This window comes from Cornus florida, unplaced genomic scaffold, assembly GCF_030987335.1.
Source record: "Cornus florida cultivar Cherokee Brave unplaced genomic scaffold, ASM3098733v1 CherokeeBrave_3.0.0_Hap2_Chr02, whole genome shotgun sequence".
Classification (NCBI taxonomy): Eukaryota; Viridiplantae; Streptophyta; class Magnoliopsida; order Cornales; family Cornaceae; genus Cornus; species Cornus florida.
In genome coordinates this window covers 17,995,168-18,012,397 of record NW_026775572.1, presented here as the reverse complement: position 1 = coordinate 18,012,397, position 17,230 = coordinate 17,995,168, and the positions used below count along the sequence as shown (strand labels likewise).

The 17,230-nt window shown below is 34.5% G+C and overlaps 1 protein-coding gene across 1 annotated transcript; it reads left to right on the top strand.

Annotated features, from left to right (window-relative positions):
* The first annotated feature begins 7,879 nt into the window (after positions 1-7,879).
* On the top strand, positions 7,880-17,044 carry LOC132294004 (coatomer subunit gamma-2). Its single transcript, XM_059791707.1, has 18 exons — positions 7,880-8,123; positions 8,653-8,750; positions 8,849-8,899; positions 9,182-9,295; positions 9,386-9,586; positions 9,792-9,893; positions 11,375-11,482; positions 11,584-11,817; positions 12,794-13,044; positions 13,200-13,371; positions 13,509-13,664; positions 13,756-13,806; positions 14,350-14,490; positions 14,568-14,771; positions 14,877-15,008; positions 15,086-15,259; positions 15,728-15,967; positions 16,428-17,044. Exons 1-18 carry the CDS (start codon positions 8,078-8,080, stop codon positions 16,620-16,622), a joined length of 2,670 nt encoding a protein of 889 aa, XP_059647690.1. The 5' UTR covers positions 7,880-8,077; the 3' UTR covers positions 16,623-17,044.
* Positions 17,045-17,230: the final 186 nt, after the last annotated feature.

Below are 17,230 nucleotides of genomic sequence, written 5' to 3'. Positions count from 1 at the left end.
ATAGACCATGGCATATATGAGACTCTCATATGCCGAAACATATTGTTCCAGTCTCATTTGCTCAATCTCCTTTGATAGTCTTGAAAAACTACTTACTAGAGAGAGCCATCCATATCAATAAAGCAAGAACTCATTCTTTGAGTTATGCATACCAAACCTGGTCAAAACTTTATTAATGTAGGATTATTAAGATAAGCCTATTTTCCTTTTAACCTGATCTTGCAAAAGCTTGATCCTAGGAATCCAGCTTACATCCTGAAAATCCTTCATTTCAAAGTAATTGAACAACTACCTCTTTATTAATGACAAAACTTCCACATCATTCTAAATGAGTAGGATGTCATCAATATATATATAGAATTAGAAAAATAATGACATTCCCTTGTACAATCATAATTTATTCACTAAGAAATCTTCTGGTATCTATTTGTAGATTAACTTGCCTTCCATAGGAATCACCCTACTAGAAAGTTCTACAAGATCCCAGAATTTATTAAAATACATAGATTCCAACTCTGATTTCATAGTAACTCACCAAAACGATCTGTATCCACATCGGTTCACGCTTCCGTGTAGCTTACTGGGTCCAACTCATGTTTAACCAAGATGTCCATAATGGTCTCACCTAAAAACATGATTCTGTCGAATTGGATGATAATCCTCCCACTACATCAATGTACCGATGCAGAAATCGATGATGTTTACGCATTAATAGGGAATTCATATATTATTCTCAATTTCTATAATAAGTGTGTTTATATGTGGTACATCTGGTACTCTTACCATATTCTCTAACACTATGCTACTAGGTATGTGATTCATAATATAATTCTCCTATAGATAAACAGTGAGTATAAACAATCAACTTTTATCATTGAGATCATAAAATAATCAGTCCTAGTGACATTTTAGATTAGCTATCAAATCTATCATGCATATGATCTGTTTCCAACTTACTTGTCCATATCAAGCGCACATGTGCAAGACTACCCCATATGTGCATGTGATTCAAACTAAGATTTAGTCAAAAACACAGCTCAACGGTATCCTTGAGACAGACTAAGATGGAATGCAGTTCATAATGCGCATTGATGTCATTAACGCTAAACTCTTAAATGAAAGAGATAATGTGGCATAACTGATCATAGATCTAACCATGTTAAGTGGAATTCTGTTATTCCTATTTGACACCTAAATTAATTTAGCGTCAATTGCGGAAAACTGGTACACAACACCCTCATTGACCATATAGTCTTTGCACTATCCCAAGAAATACTCATATCCTCGATCAGATCGAAGTGTCTTGATAAGTTTACCTAATCTGTGCTCCACATCAGTCTTGACCCTCTCGGAATATACCAAAAGTATAAGACTTGTGTCGCAACAGGTAAATTTATCCAAAACGTGAGTAATCTTGCTTGGATGTTCACAAGACCACACGTGTCCGTGTGTACCGACTCCCATTGTCCTTTATGTCTATTTCATCTGGCTGATTAAGCCCTTAGAGTTATCTATCCTTCAAAACAGGGTTCACAAGTTTGGTTTAGGCTCCTCTGCCTCACTAGGTAATAAACCTTCTTTGACCAATCTTTGAATTTCATTTTGATTGATAACCACCCAAAAATAGACATTAAAAATACAATGAGTTAGGAATAACAAATTTTCTCTTAACATTCAATCTAGAAGATGCAACATTAGTTTCTACATCCTGCTAATCTTAAGAGTTTATGATTATAGTATATTAACCATCTTTCAATGCACCAGAAGCAATCGCACATCTATTCAATTTTATAAAACCAGTTTTAGAAAATAACAACACAGTTTTTATAAACCACAAGTGAAACAAAAATTAGATAGCGTCTAACCTTTGTGCATAAAGATAATTCTCTAATACTAATATCCTTATACTCTCTAATTTCAGATATAATACTCCCACTGACTTAGCTACAACCTTGACATCAGGTCAAGTTCAAATATATTCCCATATCATCAAGGCTTCTGGATTCCTGAAATCCTTACAATAAATTGCAAACATACTTAGTGGCTCCAGAATCTATCCATCAGGAATTAATAGACGCAACCACATAACATGGCTCAATGATTAAATATATATTTTCCTATGCCATGTCATTGCTTAAACAGTTCGTCCTTTAGTGTTTTAGTTAGCGACAAAAGAAACAGTTTCATTCGCCCTCAACATACACTGCCTTATTCCCTTTAACCTTTTAGATACCTATGTTTTGTGCTAGCCTAGTCCTATTATCATCCTTCTTCTTTGCTTTGCCCGTCCACTTGGGCCTAGAAGAAGATGGTATAGACTAGGTTAGATTGATAGGAACGCCCAAACTCTTGATTATCCCTTCATCTGTTACCAATTCTATAAGAATATCAGCGAGTGTGAACTCAAACTGATTCCTTATTTAGTTCACTCTAACAGAGTCGAACAAGTTTGGTAACAAGGCAATAATCATGTCAACTTGAAACTTACCACCCAAGTCAGCCTTATTGATCTCCAGCTAATTTTTAAATAATAAACAATCATTTTTCAAAATTCGATTTCATACTGGAGTTCCTTAGGCTATCTTGATGCTATTCAAGTCTGACATAGTACTTTGGCATACTCTCTATTTAATCTCACCAAAACATCTTATTAAATTTTAACATGATGCTTGAAGAAAATAAAATAATGTAAATGTTAGCTTTGGAGCGTATTCGAGCTAAACTCTAGAATATTGCACCAAGTCATATCATTTGCCTTATCTAATTTATTAAAAGCATTAATGTCAAATTTGGTATCTCAAAGTAAAAGAGATAGGTATAGGAGTAATAAACACATTTTGTACCCTTACGTTGTGAATAAAATATCTAAGTTCATTTTCCAGTCATTATAAATAATGTCCAATATCATAGAATATGTAAGCAAGCAGATAAACTGGATTAGACATAATTAATCTGAATATAAATGCATTCATACAATATGCAAGGTGAACTATTAATAATGTCATGCATATTTAAAATTAAAATGAGCTTGTTAACCACATAATACAATTAATCTCAATCGAACAAGAGATCATTATCATTATTGGTGAACAATCCCTTTTAATTAATGCGGGTCCCTCAACTCTGTAGCATAATAAATCAACTAATCAATACGTCAATAACTTATCCTGTTAGAGGAGTTCATTATTACTATTATTGAGATGCATTTGCTATTAAGCGAGCACTTCCATTAAAATAATAATATGTGGGTCCCTTAACCACTGCATGAAAAATCGAATAACCAATGCGCCAATAACTTATTCGGTTGGCGAAATTCATTATTGCTATTGGCGGGCAAATCCCATCATTTTCATATCTCTTAAGATAATGCCTTGTCTATCATATGAAATGATTCCCGATTTAATTTAGCCTTTCTAAAATCACCTAGTATAGACCACTTCGTTGGGAAGCTAACACTATTGATTTTAGATTGAGTGTATAACGTTATTAAAATTCTAACGAAAAATTAAACATTAAATATGTTGTCATTATAATCTAGACTCTTTAAATCATGCGTAGGGCCTTATTTTTAAAGATCTAATTACAATGAACATTTAATATTTATATTTTCATGAGACAACCATTCTTGTAATATTAAGACTCTTCAAATCATGCGTGGGGCCTTATGTTTGAAGATCTAATTACAATGGTTTTAATAACGAAGGCCATGGGGTAATGTATAAAAATCCCCGCTCCCACTTAATTTTTAATTATTCATAAGTAGGGTTTTAAATTTATTTATTTACATGATATAATGCATTCAAAACGTCTTGATTTTAATCCAATTAAATTTAGAAAATATTTGGACTTTAAACGATTCACTAATATTTAATTTGAAGCACACTTTTAAAATTAATTTACAAAAAAAATAATTTTGCGTTTTCCAATAAGTGCCCTCAAATTAATTAGTAATCAAATCCAATTAATTTTCATAACTTAATTAATATAAATCAAGCCATTTAAATAAATATCATGGATCCAATGCATGAATAATAATTAATTAACAATTATATATTCCATGCATTTCATACATCGCATAAATAAACAAATGACAGATAAAACAAATAAAATGGTCAATGGAATCAGCTTTTAACATTTAACTACTCTAAGTATTACGGGAAGATCATCCATCGGCTTGCAAACACCCACATAAGGCTGGTACGCACCGGGAGAAGCAAAACACCGCTTGGAACGCGCCTGAAGGGCCCCACACGCGCTTACACGCGCCTGGGGCATGCTGCAGGTGAAGGCACGCGCCCCCACGCGCCTGGGGCGCTTGGGACGCGCCCCCAAGCGCTGGCACGCGCGTGGGACGCACCTCCACGCGCCTGCACGCGCGTGGAGGGAAGGTGGATTTGGCTGGCGCGTGAGACCCACGCGCCAGCATGTCATCTACGCCTCCAGCTCCTGGCGCGTGCTTTTCACGCGCCAGGCTCACCACCATAGACCTGCACTTGATTCTAGCCTCCTCCGACGTCTCTTCTCGCCGCCGGTGATGCTCCGGCCACCGGAAAAACGCCGAAAAATTTCAGAAAAATCAGAAAAATTCCCAGAAAATTAAATTAAGCCTCAAAAAATTCCAGAAAAATTCCAAAAAATTCGGAAAAATTCCAGAAAATTACTGAAGCATAATTTAACCTTTTTGGACCTTTTTGAAGCTTCATAGCATCCTTTGACGAAGATTACATGACTTTAAAAATATTTACAATTTGAAATACAATGGAAAAAATTAAATTACATCATTGAACTTTCAAACGGCTAAATCAAAGCCTTAATTACATTCATCCAAAGATAAAATTACATTAATTTAACCTATAAGCTTCATCCATGGCCCAACCATACATCATCATTCATTCACAATTATTCATACATCATTCCGTATCAATATATATCAACATATTAAATCATACATCAACATACATCAATAAAAATATATATGAATATAATTTTGGATCCATGAATGATGATTTTCATAAAATCATGATCTCTAGTAATTAATCAAACCATGCTCTGATACCACTGTTGGAAAACGTGCTAGTTTTAAAAACTTTTCGAGGGATTTAAATTCATAGATCTTGATTCATCACATAGAGACAAGTTTTATGCAAAAATAAAACATGATGTATCGTTCAATTAAAAGATTGAATACTTACATCAAGGTTTGAGTAAACCTTAGATCTCTCCTCTAAAGTGAATGTTCTCACTTATTGTAGATCCCTTAGCAAGATGCATTCTCCTTGGATCTCCATCTTCTTTGTAATTGGTTTGCCTTTAGGAATCACTCATATGCCTCCATGAATGACCTTGGAAAACTAGGCTTGTGGGAGCCTCCATTAGATGAGAACCTAAACCCTAATTTTCTAGAGAGAGAAAATATATTCCTTTTTTTCTTCTACTAAAAATCACCCCTAAAATATACATAAACCATGTATATTTATAGGCAACATAAAAGTAAAGAAAAGGAAACAACGAATCCTTCTCAATCTCTAATTTACATGTCTCAAATCTAATATGATTCCAATATCAAGTTGGGCTATGAGTGAGAATCCATTGGGCCTATTATTTTATTGGCTACAACGAATTAATGATTGGCCCGGTCCATGGACCCAATTAAATTAATTCATAAATTAATTTCTACTCCACTAAAAGAAATTAATTGAACTCCAATTAAATAATAAATAACCTCTAAGTCAATATTGCATTTTGACCCCTCTATGCATAATTAGTTATCGGATAAATATAGCCATCAATCCGACTACTTAATTAATATATTTATTTTGATACCTTTGATTATTTCTGGCTCGATCACAATAAAATATTTGTTTGACAAAAATAATAATTTAATAAATAAATATATAATAAATCATTTTGTCTAAAATCATACGAAGGCCTTCGAATTTACTTTGTGATCAACCATAATCAATACAAAATAAATACAAGTATCAATGATGCAAATATTAAAAATATAACCCTCTAACTATTAATTACATAACTACCCGAAGTGTCGGTCTAAGGATCCCGAAGAATCCGCCGAACAAATCAAAGTAATTATTAATTAATAAAAGAGTCTATACTTTTCTCATGCTTAAGAGTCAAATACCATGACGGTGATAGGGAGTAATTGCATACGACGGCTCTCGCAATATATCTCAACCTAACGCGGATCCAGTTCAAGTCTTAATTAATTATGAGTCCATCCATAATTACCGACTATGAACAATTTATAATTACTATTTATATATCATGCATTGATTGCCATCACATACATATATATAAATATTTCTTGTAATTACATGGACACTATCAATTTCATAGTGAATCGAAATATAATACATTAAATTCACCAATTGTATAAAACATAAATATTTCAGAAACGTCAGGAACATATGTCAATTAATCCAAACAGGAATTTGCTATGCCAGGGCATATAAATCCCAACAGAAACATCTCTCTTTGTTTTAAGTTTTCTTGTTAGTCCAAAATTAGGCAGAAAAAAGAACAGAAATAGTGAATAATTGCCTAAATATTTAAAATATTAATTTTGACGTTTCTAAAAAGCACTTATTTTTTATAATTTTATATAACGCAGGTATATATTAGTAAAATAATATAAAAACTTTTTTTTCCTTCCTTCAAATCAAACAAAAAAAATTGTGTCTTCCACTATCTAATCCATTTATGCTATGTTCAGTAACAAAAAAATTTGTGTATTCTTCTATCTATTCCATTTATGCTATGTTTGGTTGGAGGAAGGGAAAAGAGGGAGAAAGCGGGGAGGGATGAAATGGGGGATGAGCTGAATTTTTCATGTTTGACTAGAGGGAAGTGAAAAGAGGGAGAAAGCGGGGACGGATGAAATGGGGGATGCACTAAATTTTTCGTGTTTGGCTAGAGGGAAGGGAAAAGGGGAAGGAAGTAAGGAGAAATGCTTCATCCCTCGTTTTTTTGTATTTTGTCTTTTCACTCAAAATTGGGAGGAAGAGGAGAGAGAAAGAAGTAATAACTAACACTAATATGGATTTTTCATTTCTAAACTTCCAAAAAATTTGGGATTGATATGGAATTTTTAGATTTTTAAATAATAAAGGTATATTGGTAAAAATAATATAAACTCTTTTCCTTCCTTCTAATCAAACAAAAAAAAAAAAAAGTGTCATCCCATCCATCATTTCTACTGTTAGGTCAGGGGCTGATACCGCTAGACTACTGGCCCGTTGGTTATTGTCCATTTCATTTAACCAAACAAAACGTGAGAAAAATATATTCCCTTCCCTAAAGCTGTCTCATTCACCCCTTTCCATGTCCCGACAATGTAAATGACATTAAACCGGTCCCAATACTTGTATAAAGTGGGGAAACATCGTATACTTGAAAAACGAGAATAATTTGATAAAAATACCCATCATGAATGAAAATTTGAAAATAATACCATCTATTTTTTCGTTCCTCCAACCAAATAAAACATTAAAAAAAAAAAAAAGTGCGAGGGAGACACATTCTCGTTGGTCCCTACTCATCACTGCCAAACCGACCATAAGATTTTGTTTTTGTTCAATTTGTATGTTTTTCTAAAAATAATTTTTTTTTTTTTTTTTTTTTTTTTTTTTTTGTGTGTGAAAACTTACATATGAAAAATAGGGTGAAAAATATATATAATTTGAGGGGAAAAAAAAAAAACAAAAACAAATTTATCGAACATTAGTTGGATTACAAAAATTTATGACGTGGCCGAATACTATTGGTTAAGTTACTGAAGCATTACTGCATTAGTAATGCCGAAGCATTCGGGTTTAGATAAAACCCGCACTTCGCCTCTATTCACACCCAATAGCCCGTTCAAAAACTTCACTTCTACACACATAGATAAGAGATCTGCTGGTCTTCAACAACTTGTGCTTATATATATTTATATACACACATATTATATATAGAGAGAGAGATCTGAATTCCTCACGCTTTTGTTCACTATCGAGCTTTTCTTCATTTGTGTCTCAGTAGGCACATCACAGATCTCGCCAATCCCTAGTATCTTTCTTCAATGGCTCAGCCTCTTGTGAAAAAGGACGACGATCGCGATGACGAAGGTTTGTGATAATTCGATGTTTTTTTACTGATAATAGTTTCCTTTGAATATTTTAATTCTGTTATTGTAACGATTTATTTGATTTATGCATTCGGTTCGATTTGGCTTTTAATTTTCGATTATTCATATCAAAGATTCAGATCTGCGTGTATTTACCGTGTTTTCGATTACGAATGCATTGTGAAGAAACTTAATTCAATTTAGTTTATGTGTTAGCATTTAGGTATTTAGATCAATCAGTATTGTTGTAGATCAATCCTTGACATTCACAAAGAAGAGTCCATTATAATTGATCTGTTACTGTTGGAGTTGTTCGTGTATTAGTTGTAGATGTGTCCTGCTAGTCTTTTTGTTCGGATTATGAATGGCTATTGGGGAACTTGGTTCGTTGATGTTATTAGATCAGTGAATTATGTATGAGATCTGTTTTTTGGTACTATTTCCTGCTGGTTGTGCTTTCAGTTTATCTATTGCTGAGGCACATTGTGAGATTGATTGTACTTCCCCCCCTTCCCTTTCTAATTTGGCAGCCGAGTACTCTCCATTTCTTGGGATCGAGAAAGGTGCGGTCCTTCAAGAAGCAAGGGTCTTCAATGACCCTCAGCTTGACTCAAGGAGATGTTCACAGGTGCTTTTGTCTTATGCCACCTAACTCTGTGCATGCAATATGTTTGTATTCTTCGTTATGAACAAAATGATTTTGTGGGTGTTGTTTTATTTTTTCAGGTCATTACAAAGCTTCTGTATCTTCTGAATCAGGGGGAGACCTTTACGAAGGTCTGTGCTACAAATTATTTATATAGATACACTTGGCCGTGCACACATGTCTATACAAAATTACAACTGCATATACATATAACAAGATATACATTTTTTTTAAAATCCATGTTTTATGAGGTTGGATTTATTTATTTGTTCTGTGGTGCATCAAATTAATAGTTCAAATGTACTAGTGAAAAAAATTTAATTGTTCAAACATGTAGAATTTGTTCATTTATAAAGATAGAGTTCATTACTTTCATCTAGAATGATTTTTTTTTTTTCACTTTAAAATTTTAGACCGAAGCCACAGAAGTATTCTTTTCTGTCACAAAGCTGTTTCAGTCAAGAGATATCGGTTTGAGGAGAATGGTTTATTTGATGATAAAGGAGCTCTCTCCCTCCGCAGATGAGGTTATATATACATTGGTTTCTTTTATTTCTTTAAAGTTTAAATCATGCTTTATAGAGAGGTAGAAAATGACATTTGAGCTTTCATGAAAGGTCATTATTGTCACAAGCTCCCTTATGAAAGACATGAATAGCAAGACTGATATGTACCGGGCAAATGCTATCCGTGTTCTTTGTCGGATCACCGATGGAACGCTTCTCACACAAATTGAGAGATACTTGAAACAAGCCATTGTTGACAAAAACCCCGTGGTTGCAAGTGCAGCCCTTGTTAGTGGAATCCATTTACTTCAGGTACTTTCAAATAGTTATGAATAATTAACATTGTTTTCAAGTTTTTTAGAATTTATAATTAACATTGTTTTCAAGTTTTTTAGAATTTATAATTAACATTGTTTTCTTACTTATCAAAATAATAATAATAATAATAATCATAATAATTAACATTGTTTTCAAGTATTTAGAATTTTCATCTTATTATCTGTTATTTGTTTGACAGACAAACCCAGAGATTGTGAAAAGGTGGAGTAATGAGGTTCAAGAAGCTGTTCAGTCAAGGGCGGCACTTGTACAGTTCCATGCTCTTGCCCTGCTCCATCAGGTACAGAAGACTTGTATTCAATGTTAAAACACTTGAGTTATTTGTTGGTTTAAAACATGATATATTGGTGGCACATTGATATTTTAAAGTAATTAATACTCCACTCTTTTAAGGACTCCCAACTTTATTAAGAGACATGCTTAGACGAATGTTTTGTTTGAAATTCCCAAATTAACCCTCCAAATATTCAAACGTATACATTTTTGACATGAGAAAGTTTTCAAAAGTTAAGAATCATTTTGGGGAAGTTTCAAATTTTAACAGTGACTTTTCAAAATGGACTCTTATTTTGCGACATTGCAAAAAAAGGATGATGGCTTTTATTTCGGATTGTAGGGAGTTAATACATTGGGTAGTTAAGCTTGATGTGCTTATTAAGTATGACTCATATTTCATGCATGAAGTAACTTTGTGAAAGTTAACCATTATAGTATGCACGATTGCTTTGGTAACGTATGACTTATGACTATCCCGTTTTAGTAAAATATGATGAATCAAAGCATTACATAAGTGATTATTCTTCTACATAAATATTCAAGCACATGTCTGGAAGCAAGTTTGGGAAAGTGATTTGTATTGCCATTAGAATATATCTAAATTGCCTATTCCACTTGTTTCTTTTTTTAAGTCCTTTGGTTTCTCTTTCACATCTGTTATACAAGAACTTTGAGTGTCTTAAGTAATATTTATGTAGAACTTGACTTCTAATAGCTACTTTTTGTTACCTTACAACCAAAAAAAAAAAAAAAAAAAGTGGTTCAGATATAGTTATTGTGCATAAGATGATATATCCTTGCCAATCTTATCTGTTGTTTTTTTTTTTTTTTTTTATCTTCTACAAAAAAAGTGGATTGCGTGTTTTGTGTTTTACCCATCAAGTGGTTATTGCCCTGTAATTTGTGTAATAAATTGTCCGTTGCTGCATACAATAATCTTGAGGCCACCCACTGACAGTCACCACAAATGTTGTTTCTTATGCAACCTTGTTTAGTTTGTTTATGATCGATATATTCTCTCTCTCTCTCTCTCTGAGATTAAAGGCATATATATGACTTTTATCTCCCCTTTCCACTCAAAATCACATTTTTATGTATGGTTTTTGTTATGATTTGCATGTATGCTGGTACATGATCCAAATATGATGTGAATTGCATTTTGTAGCTTCTTTCTTTTATATGGCGGTTCATTTCAATGCAAAAGATGGGTCCTTTGCAATTTATTGTGTTTTCCATGTGTTCTTTGTTATATGTTGCAGGACAAGAACTTGGACGCATTTCCATTTATCTGATTGTAGGTGTTTCTACAATTGGTTTTAGCACATTGTAATCATTTTAAAAAGTGAAAGGAATGTTTTGTTATTTTTATTCTATAGTTTGAGCCATGTTGGAAATATTCTTGTTTTCCTAGTTTCTCACGTGTGGACTAAATTGATACAACATAACATTGACATGATTTTAATGTATATGATTGCCAATTTGCAGATACGGCAAAATGACCGATTAGCTGTTAGCAAGCTAGTTACTAGCTTGACTAGGGGGACTGTCCGTTCGCCTTTGGCTCAATGTCTCTTGATTCGTTATACTAGCCAGGTGCATTACTTCTGCTGAAACACGGTGTTTCTTGTTCGGGTGGCTGTTTGTATGTTTAACTTCGCTATTAAACAAGTATTGCATGACAAATATGTTTTCAGGTTATCAGAGAATCAAGTGCAAACAGCCAAACTGGGGACCGCCCATTTTATGATTATCTTGAGGGTTGTCTCCGCCATAAAGCAGAAATGGTTATCTTTGAAGCAGCTAGGGCAATTACGGAGTTGAGTGGAGTAACAAGTCGAGAACTGACTCCAGCTATTACTGTTCTACAACTCTTCTTAAGTTCTTCGAAGCCAGTGCTTCGGTTTGCTGCAGTCCGCACTTTGAACAAGGTTACACTTTTCTAGCCTACTACTAGAAAACTCTTGTGTGCACTGTGTTGTTGGTTTATCATGTTAATATTTTGTTTGTAGTTCACCATATCTCTTCACTGCTTGATCTCTTCCCTTGTGTGAGGCCAGAATTTCTGTAGTATTTGTTGGCCTGGCCTTTATTTATTTTTCACATGAGGCTTTTTGTCCCCAAAATGAAAATCGAATGGCATTAATTAAAACGCATGGCATAACTTGCACTTTTTTAGTGATAAATTAAAACGCATGGACACTTTCAGGAAGCTCCCTTGTTTGTGTCCAACATGACACCAAACACTTCACACACACCCTAAACACATCCCGTCTCCTCGTAAATGTGGCATTGTTAAAAATAAATAAATGTGGCTAATGCACAAATCTTACTCTTTTATTTCCTTAAAACTGCGAAATAATCAGTCACTATTGTATCTAGTCCTGAAATTAAAAAAATTCAGTACTGAATAAAAAACTTCAATTTCACCATAGAATCCTCCTTACCCTCAAAGAAACACCTGTTCCTTTCTTTCTAAAGTCACCAACGAATGGGAAAATGTCCTACCTCCCACACCAATTGCACTCTCTTATTCACTCTAGCTCCCTTCTAATTGACCAACAATTCCACCACAGATATAGGGAAGTCCCACTGCATACCAAAGAAAAGGTATGACCTCTAGATCTATAATGTTTAATATAATATTATTTTTGTTATTATTTTGAAATATTTTGTTCCAAAGTGAAAGAATTTAATAATTACCTGTAAAATGCTGGAGCTTTAATGTGGGATCTGTCTGTCATTTTTATCATATGTAGAACTATTTCATAGTATATTTCTACAACCTTCCCTATTTCATCTGGGGATTAAGGTTTCTTGACTTAAAATTTTTCCAGTCATTTTATTTCTGTATAGAATATGATGGGATTTTCTTTGTAATTGATTATATATGTCTAATGTCTTCAGGTGGCCATGACACATCCAATGGCTGTTACAAATTGCAATATAGATATGGAGAGCTTGATTTCTGACCAAAATAGAAGCATAGCCACTCTTGCGATCACCACGCTGCTAAAAACTGGCAACGAGTCAAGTGTTGATAGATTGATGAAACAAATTACCAATTTCATGTCTGACATTGCTGATGAGTTCAAGATTGTTGTTGTGGAAGCGATTAGATCGTTGTGTTTAAAGTTCCCCCTCAAGTACAGATCTTTGTGAGTTATCTTAGCCTTTGCCTAGAAAGTGAATAGACATGTCTACCGTTTAAACTTTAGGTTTCGTGTTTGCTTCTTTTCTTGGACAAGCAATTCTACATACATTTTGGTGAGATTGCTATATTGACATTTTTTTCTCTTTATTTTTTTTAAAGGATGAATTTCTTAAGCAATATTTTGAGGGAAGAAGGTGGATTTGAGTACAAAAAGGCAATTGTTGATTCAATTGTGATCCTTATAAGGGACATCCCAGATGCGAAAGAAAGTGGGTTGCTTCACCTATGTGAATTCATTGAGGATTGTGAATTCACTTATCTTTCAACACAGGTAAACATTTTTTCTCAATGGTGTTATTGCTGCGTAGCTTGTATACATCTTAGTGGTTCTATCTTCACTATGGTTTTGCTTGTCATTTTATTGGCTGGCCTACTAATTTATTTATTTTTTAATTTGTGCATGATTAGATTCTTCATTTTCTTGGAATTGAGGGGCCTAAGACCTCAGATCCCAGCAAATATATACGGTACATTTACAATCGAGTAATACTTGAAAATGCAACTGTGCGAGCCAGTGCTGTGAGCACATTGGCGAAGTTTGGTGCTATGGTTGATTTGCTGAAGGTAAGATTACCTACTTTTGTCCTATCTGCCAATTTTAAGCAAGTTATGTTACTAACTAACTAGGGGTGTCTTTGTCTAAATTTTGTTGCAGCCCCGTATCTTTATTTTGTTGAGACGCTGTCTATTTGACAGTGATGATGAGGTGAGTTTTTGTATTATATTATATTTCAATCGCCATGGTTCCGGTGTTTATCCTTTAACTTGACAAATTATGTGTTAGTGCTTCTTTTTTTTTTTTTTTTTTCTTTCTATTGAGAGGCTTTGGAAAGTTTATCATGCACAGTTATATTTCTATTACTACATCTGTCTTTTAGATTAAACTATACACCGTGTAATGAGAAAGCTTGTTTTGAGAATTTGGCCTATTATGGTTTTCCCCGAACTGATGTTTTTGTGAAGTGTCCAAATGATCAAATGATTAAATTAAGTATCCCAATATTCTATACCCATATCCTGAAAATTGGAATAAAGGATACTGCATCATTTTTTGATTAGTTTTTCAAAAAAAAAAAATTTTCTTTTCATAATTGAGTTTTTCAACTTCTGTGGCACTAAGAAGTATTTTATCTGAAACTGAGCCTACCTGTTAAACACCTTCAGTTCATTATAAGGGTTAGTTATACCTCACACTTCTTGTAATCATTTTATTTTCTAAGAAGCCTTTTGCATGCTAATCTTTTTGCAGGTTCGCGATAGGGCTACGCTGTATCTGAATACTCTTGGAGGTGATGGCTCAGTTGTTGAAACTGATAAAGATGTGAAAGACTTCCTCTTTGGGTCGCTGGATATTCCACTGGTCAACCTGGAGACGAGTTTGAAGAACTATGTGAGTATTCTTGAAGAGTTTGTATCTCTGTGCATTATGTGTTGTCAAAGTCATCTACTCACATTTGTTTGATACAGATACAAGAGCCTTCAGAAAATCCTTTTGATATTGACTCTGTACCTAAGGAGGTTAAGTCTCAGCCACTTGCCGAGAAGAAAGCTCCTGGTAAAAAGCCAACTGGCTTGGGTGCACCTCCGACAGCCCCCGCATCCACAGTTGATGCTTATGAGAAGCTGCTGTCCTCTATCCCCGAGTTCGCAAACTATGGGAAGCTTTTCAAGGTTCTTTTGTCTGGATCCTCCTCCATATTACATACCTGTTATGATTTATTTGGTTAGTATAATAACTTAAGGAATTACTTATTCTTCTTTATTTCTTATTGCCAGTCCTCGGCACCCGTGGAGCTTACAGAAGCTGAAACAGAATATGCAGTTAATGCTGTCAAACACATTTTTGATAGCCATGTTGTCTTCCAGTACAACTGCACCAATACAATTCCTGAGCAATTACTGGAAAATGTAATGACCCTTTTTAAAAGTAGTAACTCATATTTTACTTTGGAGCTTCTTCTCAATTCTCATGTTCCTCCTGCCAGGTCACTGTTATTGTGGATGCTTCAGAAGCTGAGGAATTTTCTGAAGCAGCAACCAAGCCTTTGAGATCCCTTCCGTATGACTCACCTGGACAGACATTTGTGGTATTTGAGAAACCTGATGGAGTTCCAGCTGTTGGAAAATTCTCCAACATGTTGAAGTTCATTGTTAAAGAGGTACTGTCCTGCACTTTTTCTGTTTCTCTTTGTGCTATGAATTTGGTGAAGTCCAAGTAACATGGACACTTCTAAGGAGGCTGTCTTTGTGTCTCATCGTGTTAAAAATGATACTCTCTAATGTACATGCATCATTATATGCCTTCAATGCGTTCGAAGTCGAGTAAATTTTGGAAATTGTTACCTGGACCACATTGTTGAATGTATTTGAATTTAGGCGTGTGATAATCATTGATTTTTTAGTAAAGCAAGCACACAAGGAGGTATGAAGCATATTAAAGGAAACACTATCTATCGTATTTAATCCATTCCATACTTCCATTTACACAGAATTTTTGTAGCTAGACTATTTTAACCCATAGTTTATTAGAATAGCTTGTTATTGTAATATGAGAGAGCAAACTTATCTAAGAATTCCCAGCTGAAAAAATAATTATCATATTTCTTGCTAATTTTTGGTAATACCAGGTTGATCCTACAACTGGTGAGGCTGAGGAAGATGGTGTAGAAGACGAGTACCAGCTGGAGGACCTTGAGGTTGTTGCAGCTGATTACATTTTAAAAGTTGGAGTCTCTAATTTCAGGAATGCTTGGGAAAGCATGGGCCCAGATTTTGAGCGGGTAGATGAGTATGGTCTTGGTCCTAGGGAAAGCTTGGCAGAAGCTGTGAGTGCTGTCATAGGTCTTCTTGGCATGCAACCCTGTGAGGTAAGTTCATTAGTATGATTCATATTTGCTAGATACTTGTTGCGTTTTGGTTAATAAGCTCAAAGACAGGATTAGGGCCTCTGAATTTCTTGATTTTGAAATCTTTTACGAGAGGTAATTTTAAAAATGTCGAGGGCTAAAATTTTGCTTTATCTGGGTAGAATGTTCCCATTATATGGATTCAAATTCCCAGGAAAAATGGCCCTTTTTGTTGCCACGTCGATGAAGTTCAATGTTTATCCTGTTTCCTAAAGTAGAACTTCGGTTAGTTCCATTTTTGAGGTCACTTGCCTGATGTGGGGCTCGTCTTTCTTTCCATTAATTCCCAATGATAAAAATATATCCAACATCTTTCCTAAGAACCTTTTGTTTGAGAAGTATTTTACCCAATGAAATATAAAGCATGTTCTGTAAAATTTTCTGGTAAACCTTCCCCATTTATTTTTTGTGGTGTTTCCAGGGCACAGAGGTGGTTCCGGCCAATTCTAGATCACACACATGTTTATTATCCGGTGTATTCATAGGCAATGTAAAGGTGCTTGTTCGGTTGTCATTTGGTATTGATGGACCAAAAGAGGTTGCAATGAAACTGGCTGTTAGATCTGAAGATGAATCTGTCAGTGATGCCATTCACGAAATTGTAGCAAGCGGCTAGGTCAATACATACGAGAATGATGCATTCAAAATTTTTTTTTTTGCTTGTCTCCTTTCCATTTGTGAATGAGATGTGAGATGTAAGGCTTCAAATAGACTCGTTAGCTGGGATATTGGCGTGCTGAGGGGATTCGTTTACTATATAGATCATCTTTTATTTGAAATGACTTAAAAGTGAAGCTTCCATCAAAAGCGTGCTTTGTTTACGCAGATCATGTATGTGGTTTAAATTTGAAGCACAGAAGCATGTAGTCTTTGGTAATTAGTATTGGCCGTGTGAATTCGACAGGTTGGTCATTTTTGTTTTCATTTTGAGTTTTTTTGATGCTGTAAGGATGGCTTTACTTTTAATTGCGAATTGAATATTCTCACTCGTGTACGAGGAAGCATAGGTGATTTGGACAATAAAAGTGTTTTGATAAATATGAACCCTCTTGTTATGGAACAAATTGTGGATGGGAGCACTACAGGAATTTGTATATTTAGAATGTTTGTTTGAGCCCTCGTAAAAGTAGTTACTCTAATAGAAGGGTGTGAGAATGGCACCCATAGTTCCGACCAAGAAAGGCCGGTTAGGTTACCCTTTTAGAAAGTGTCTTGTGCAAGCAA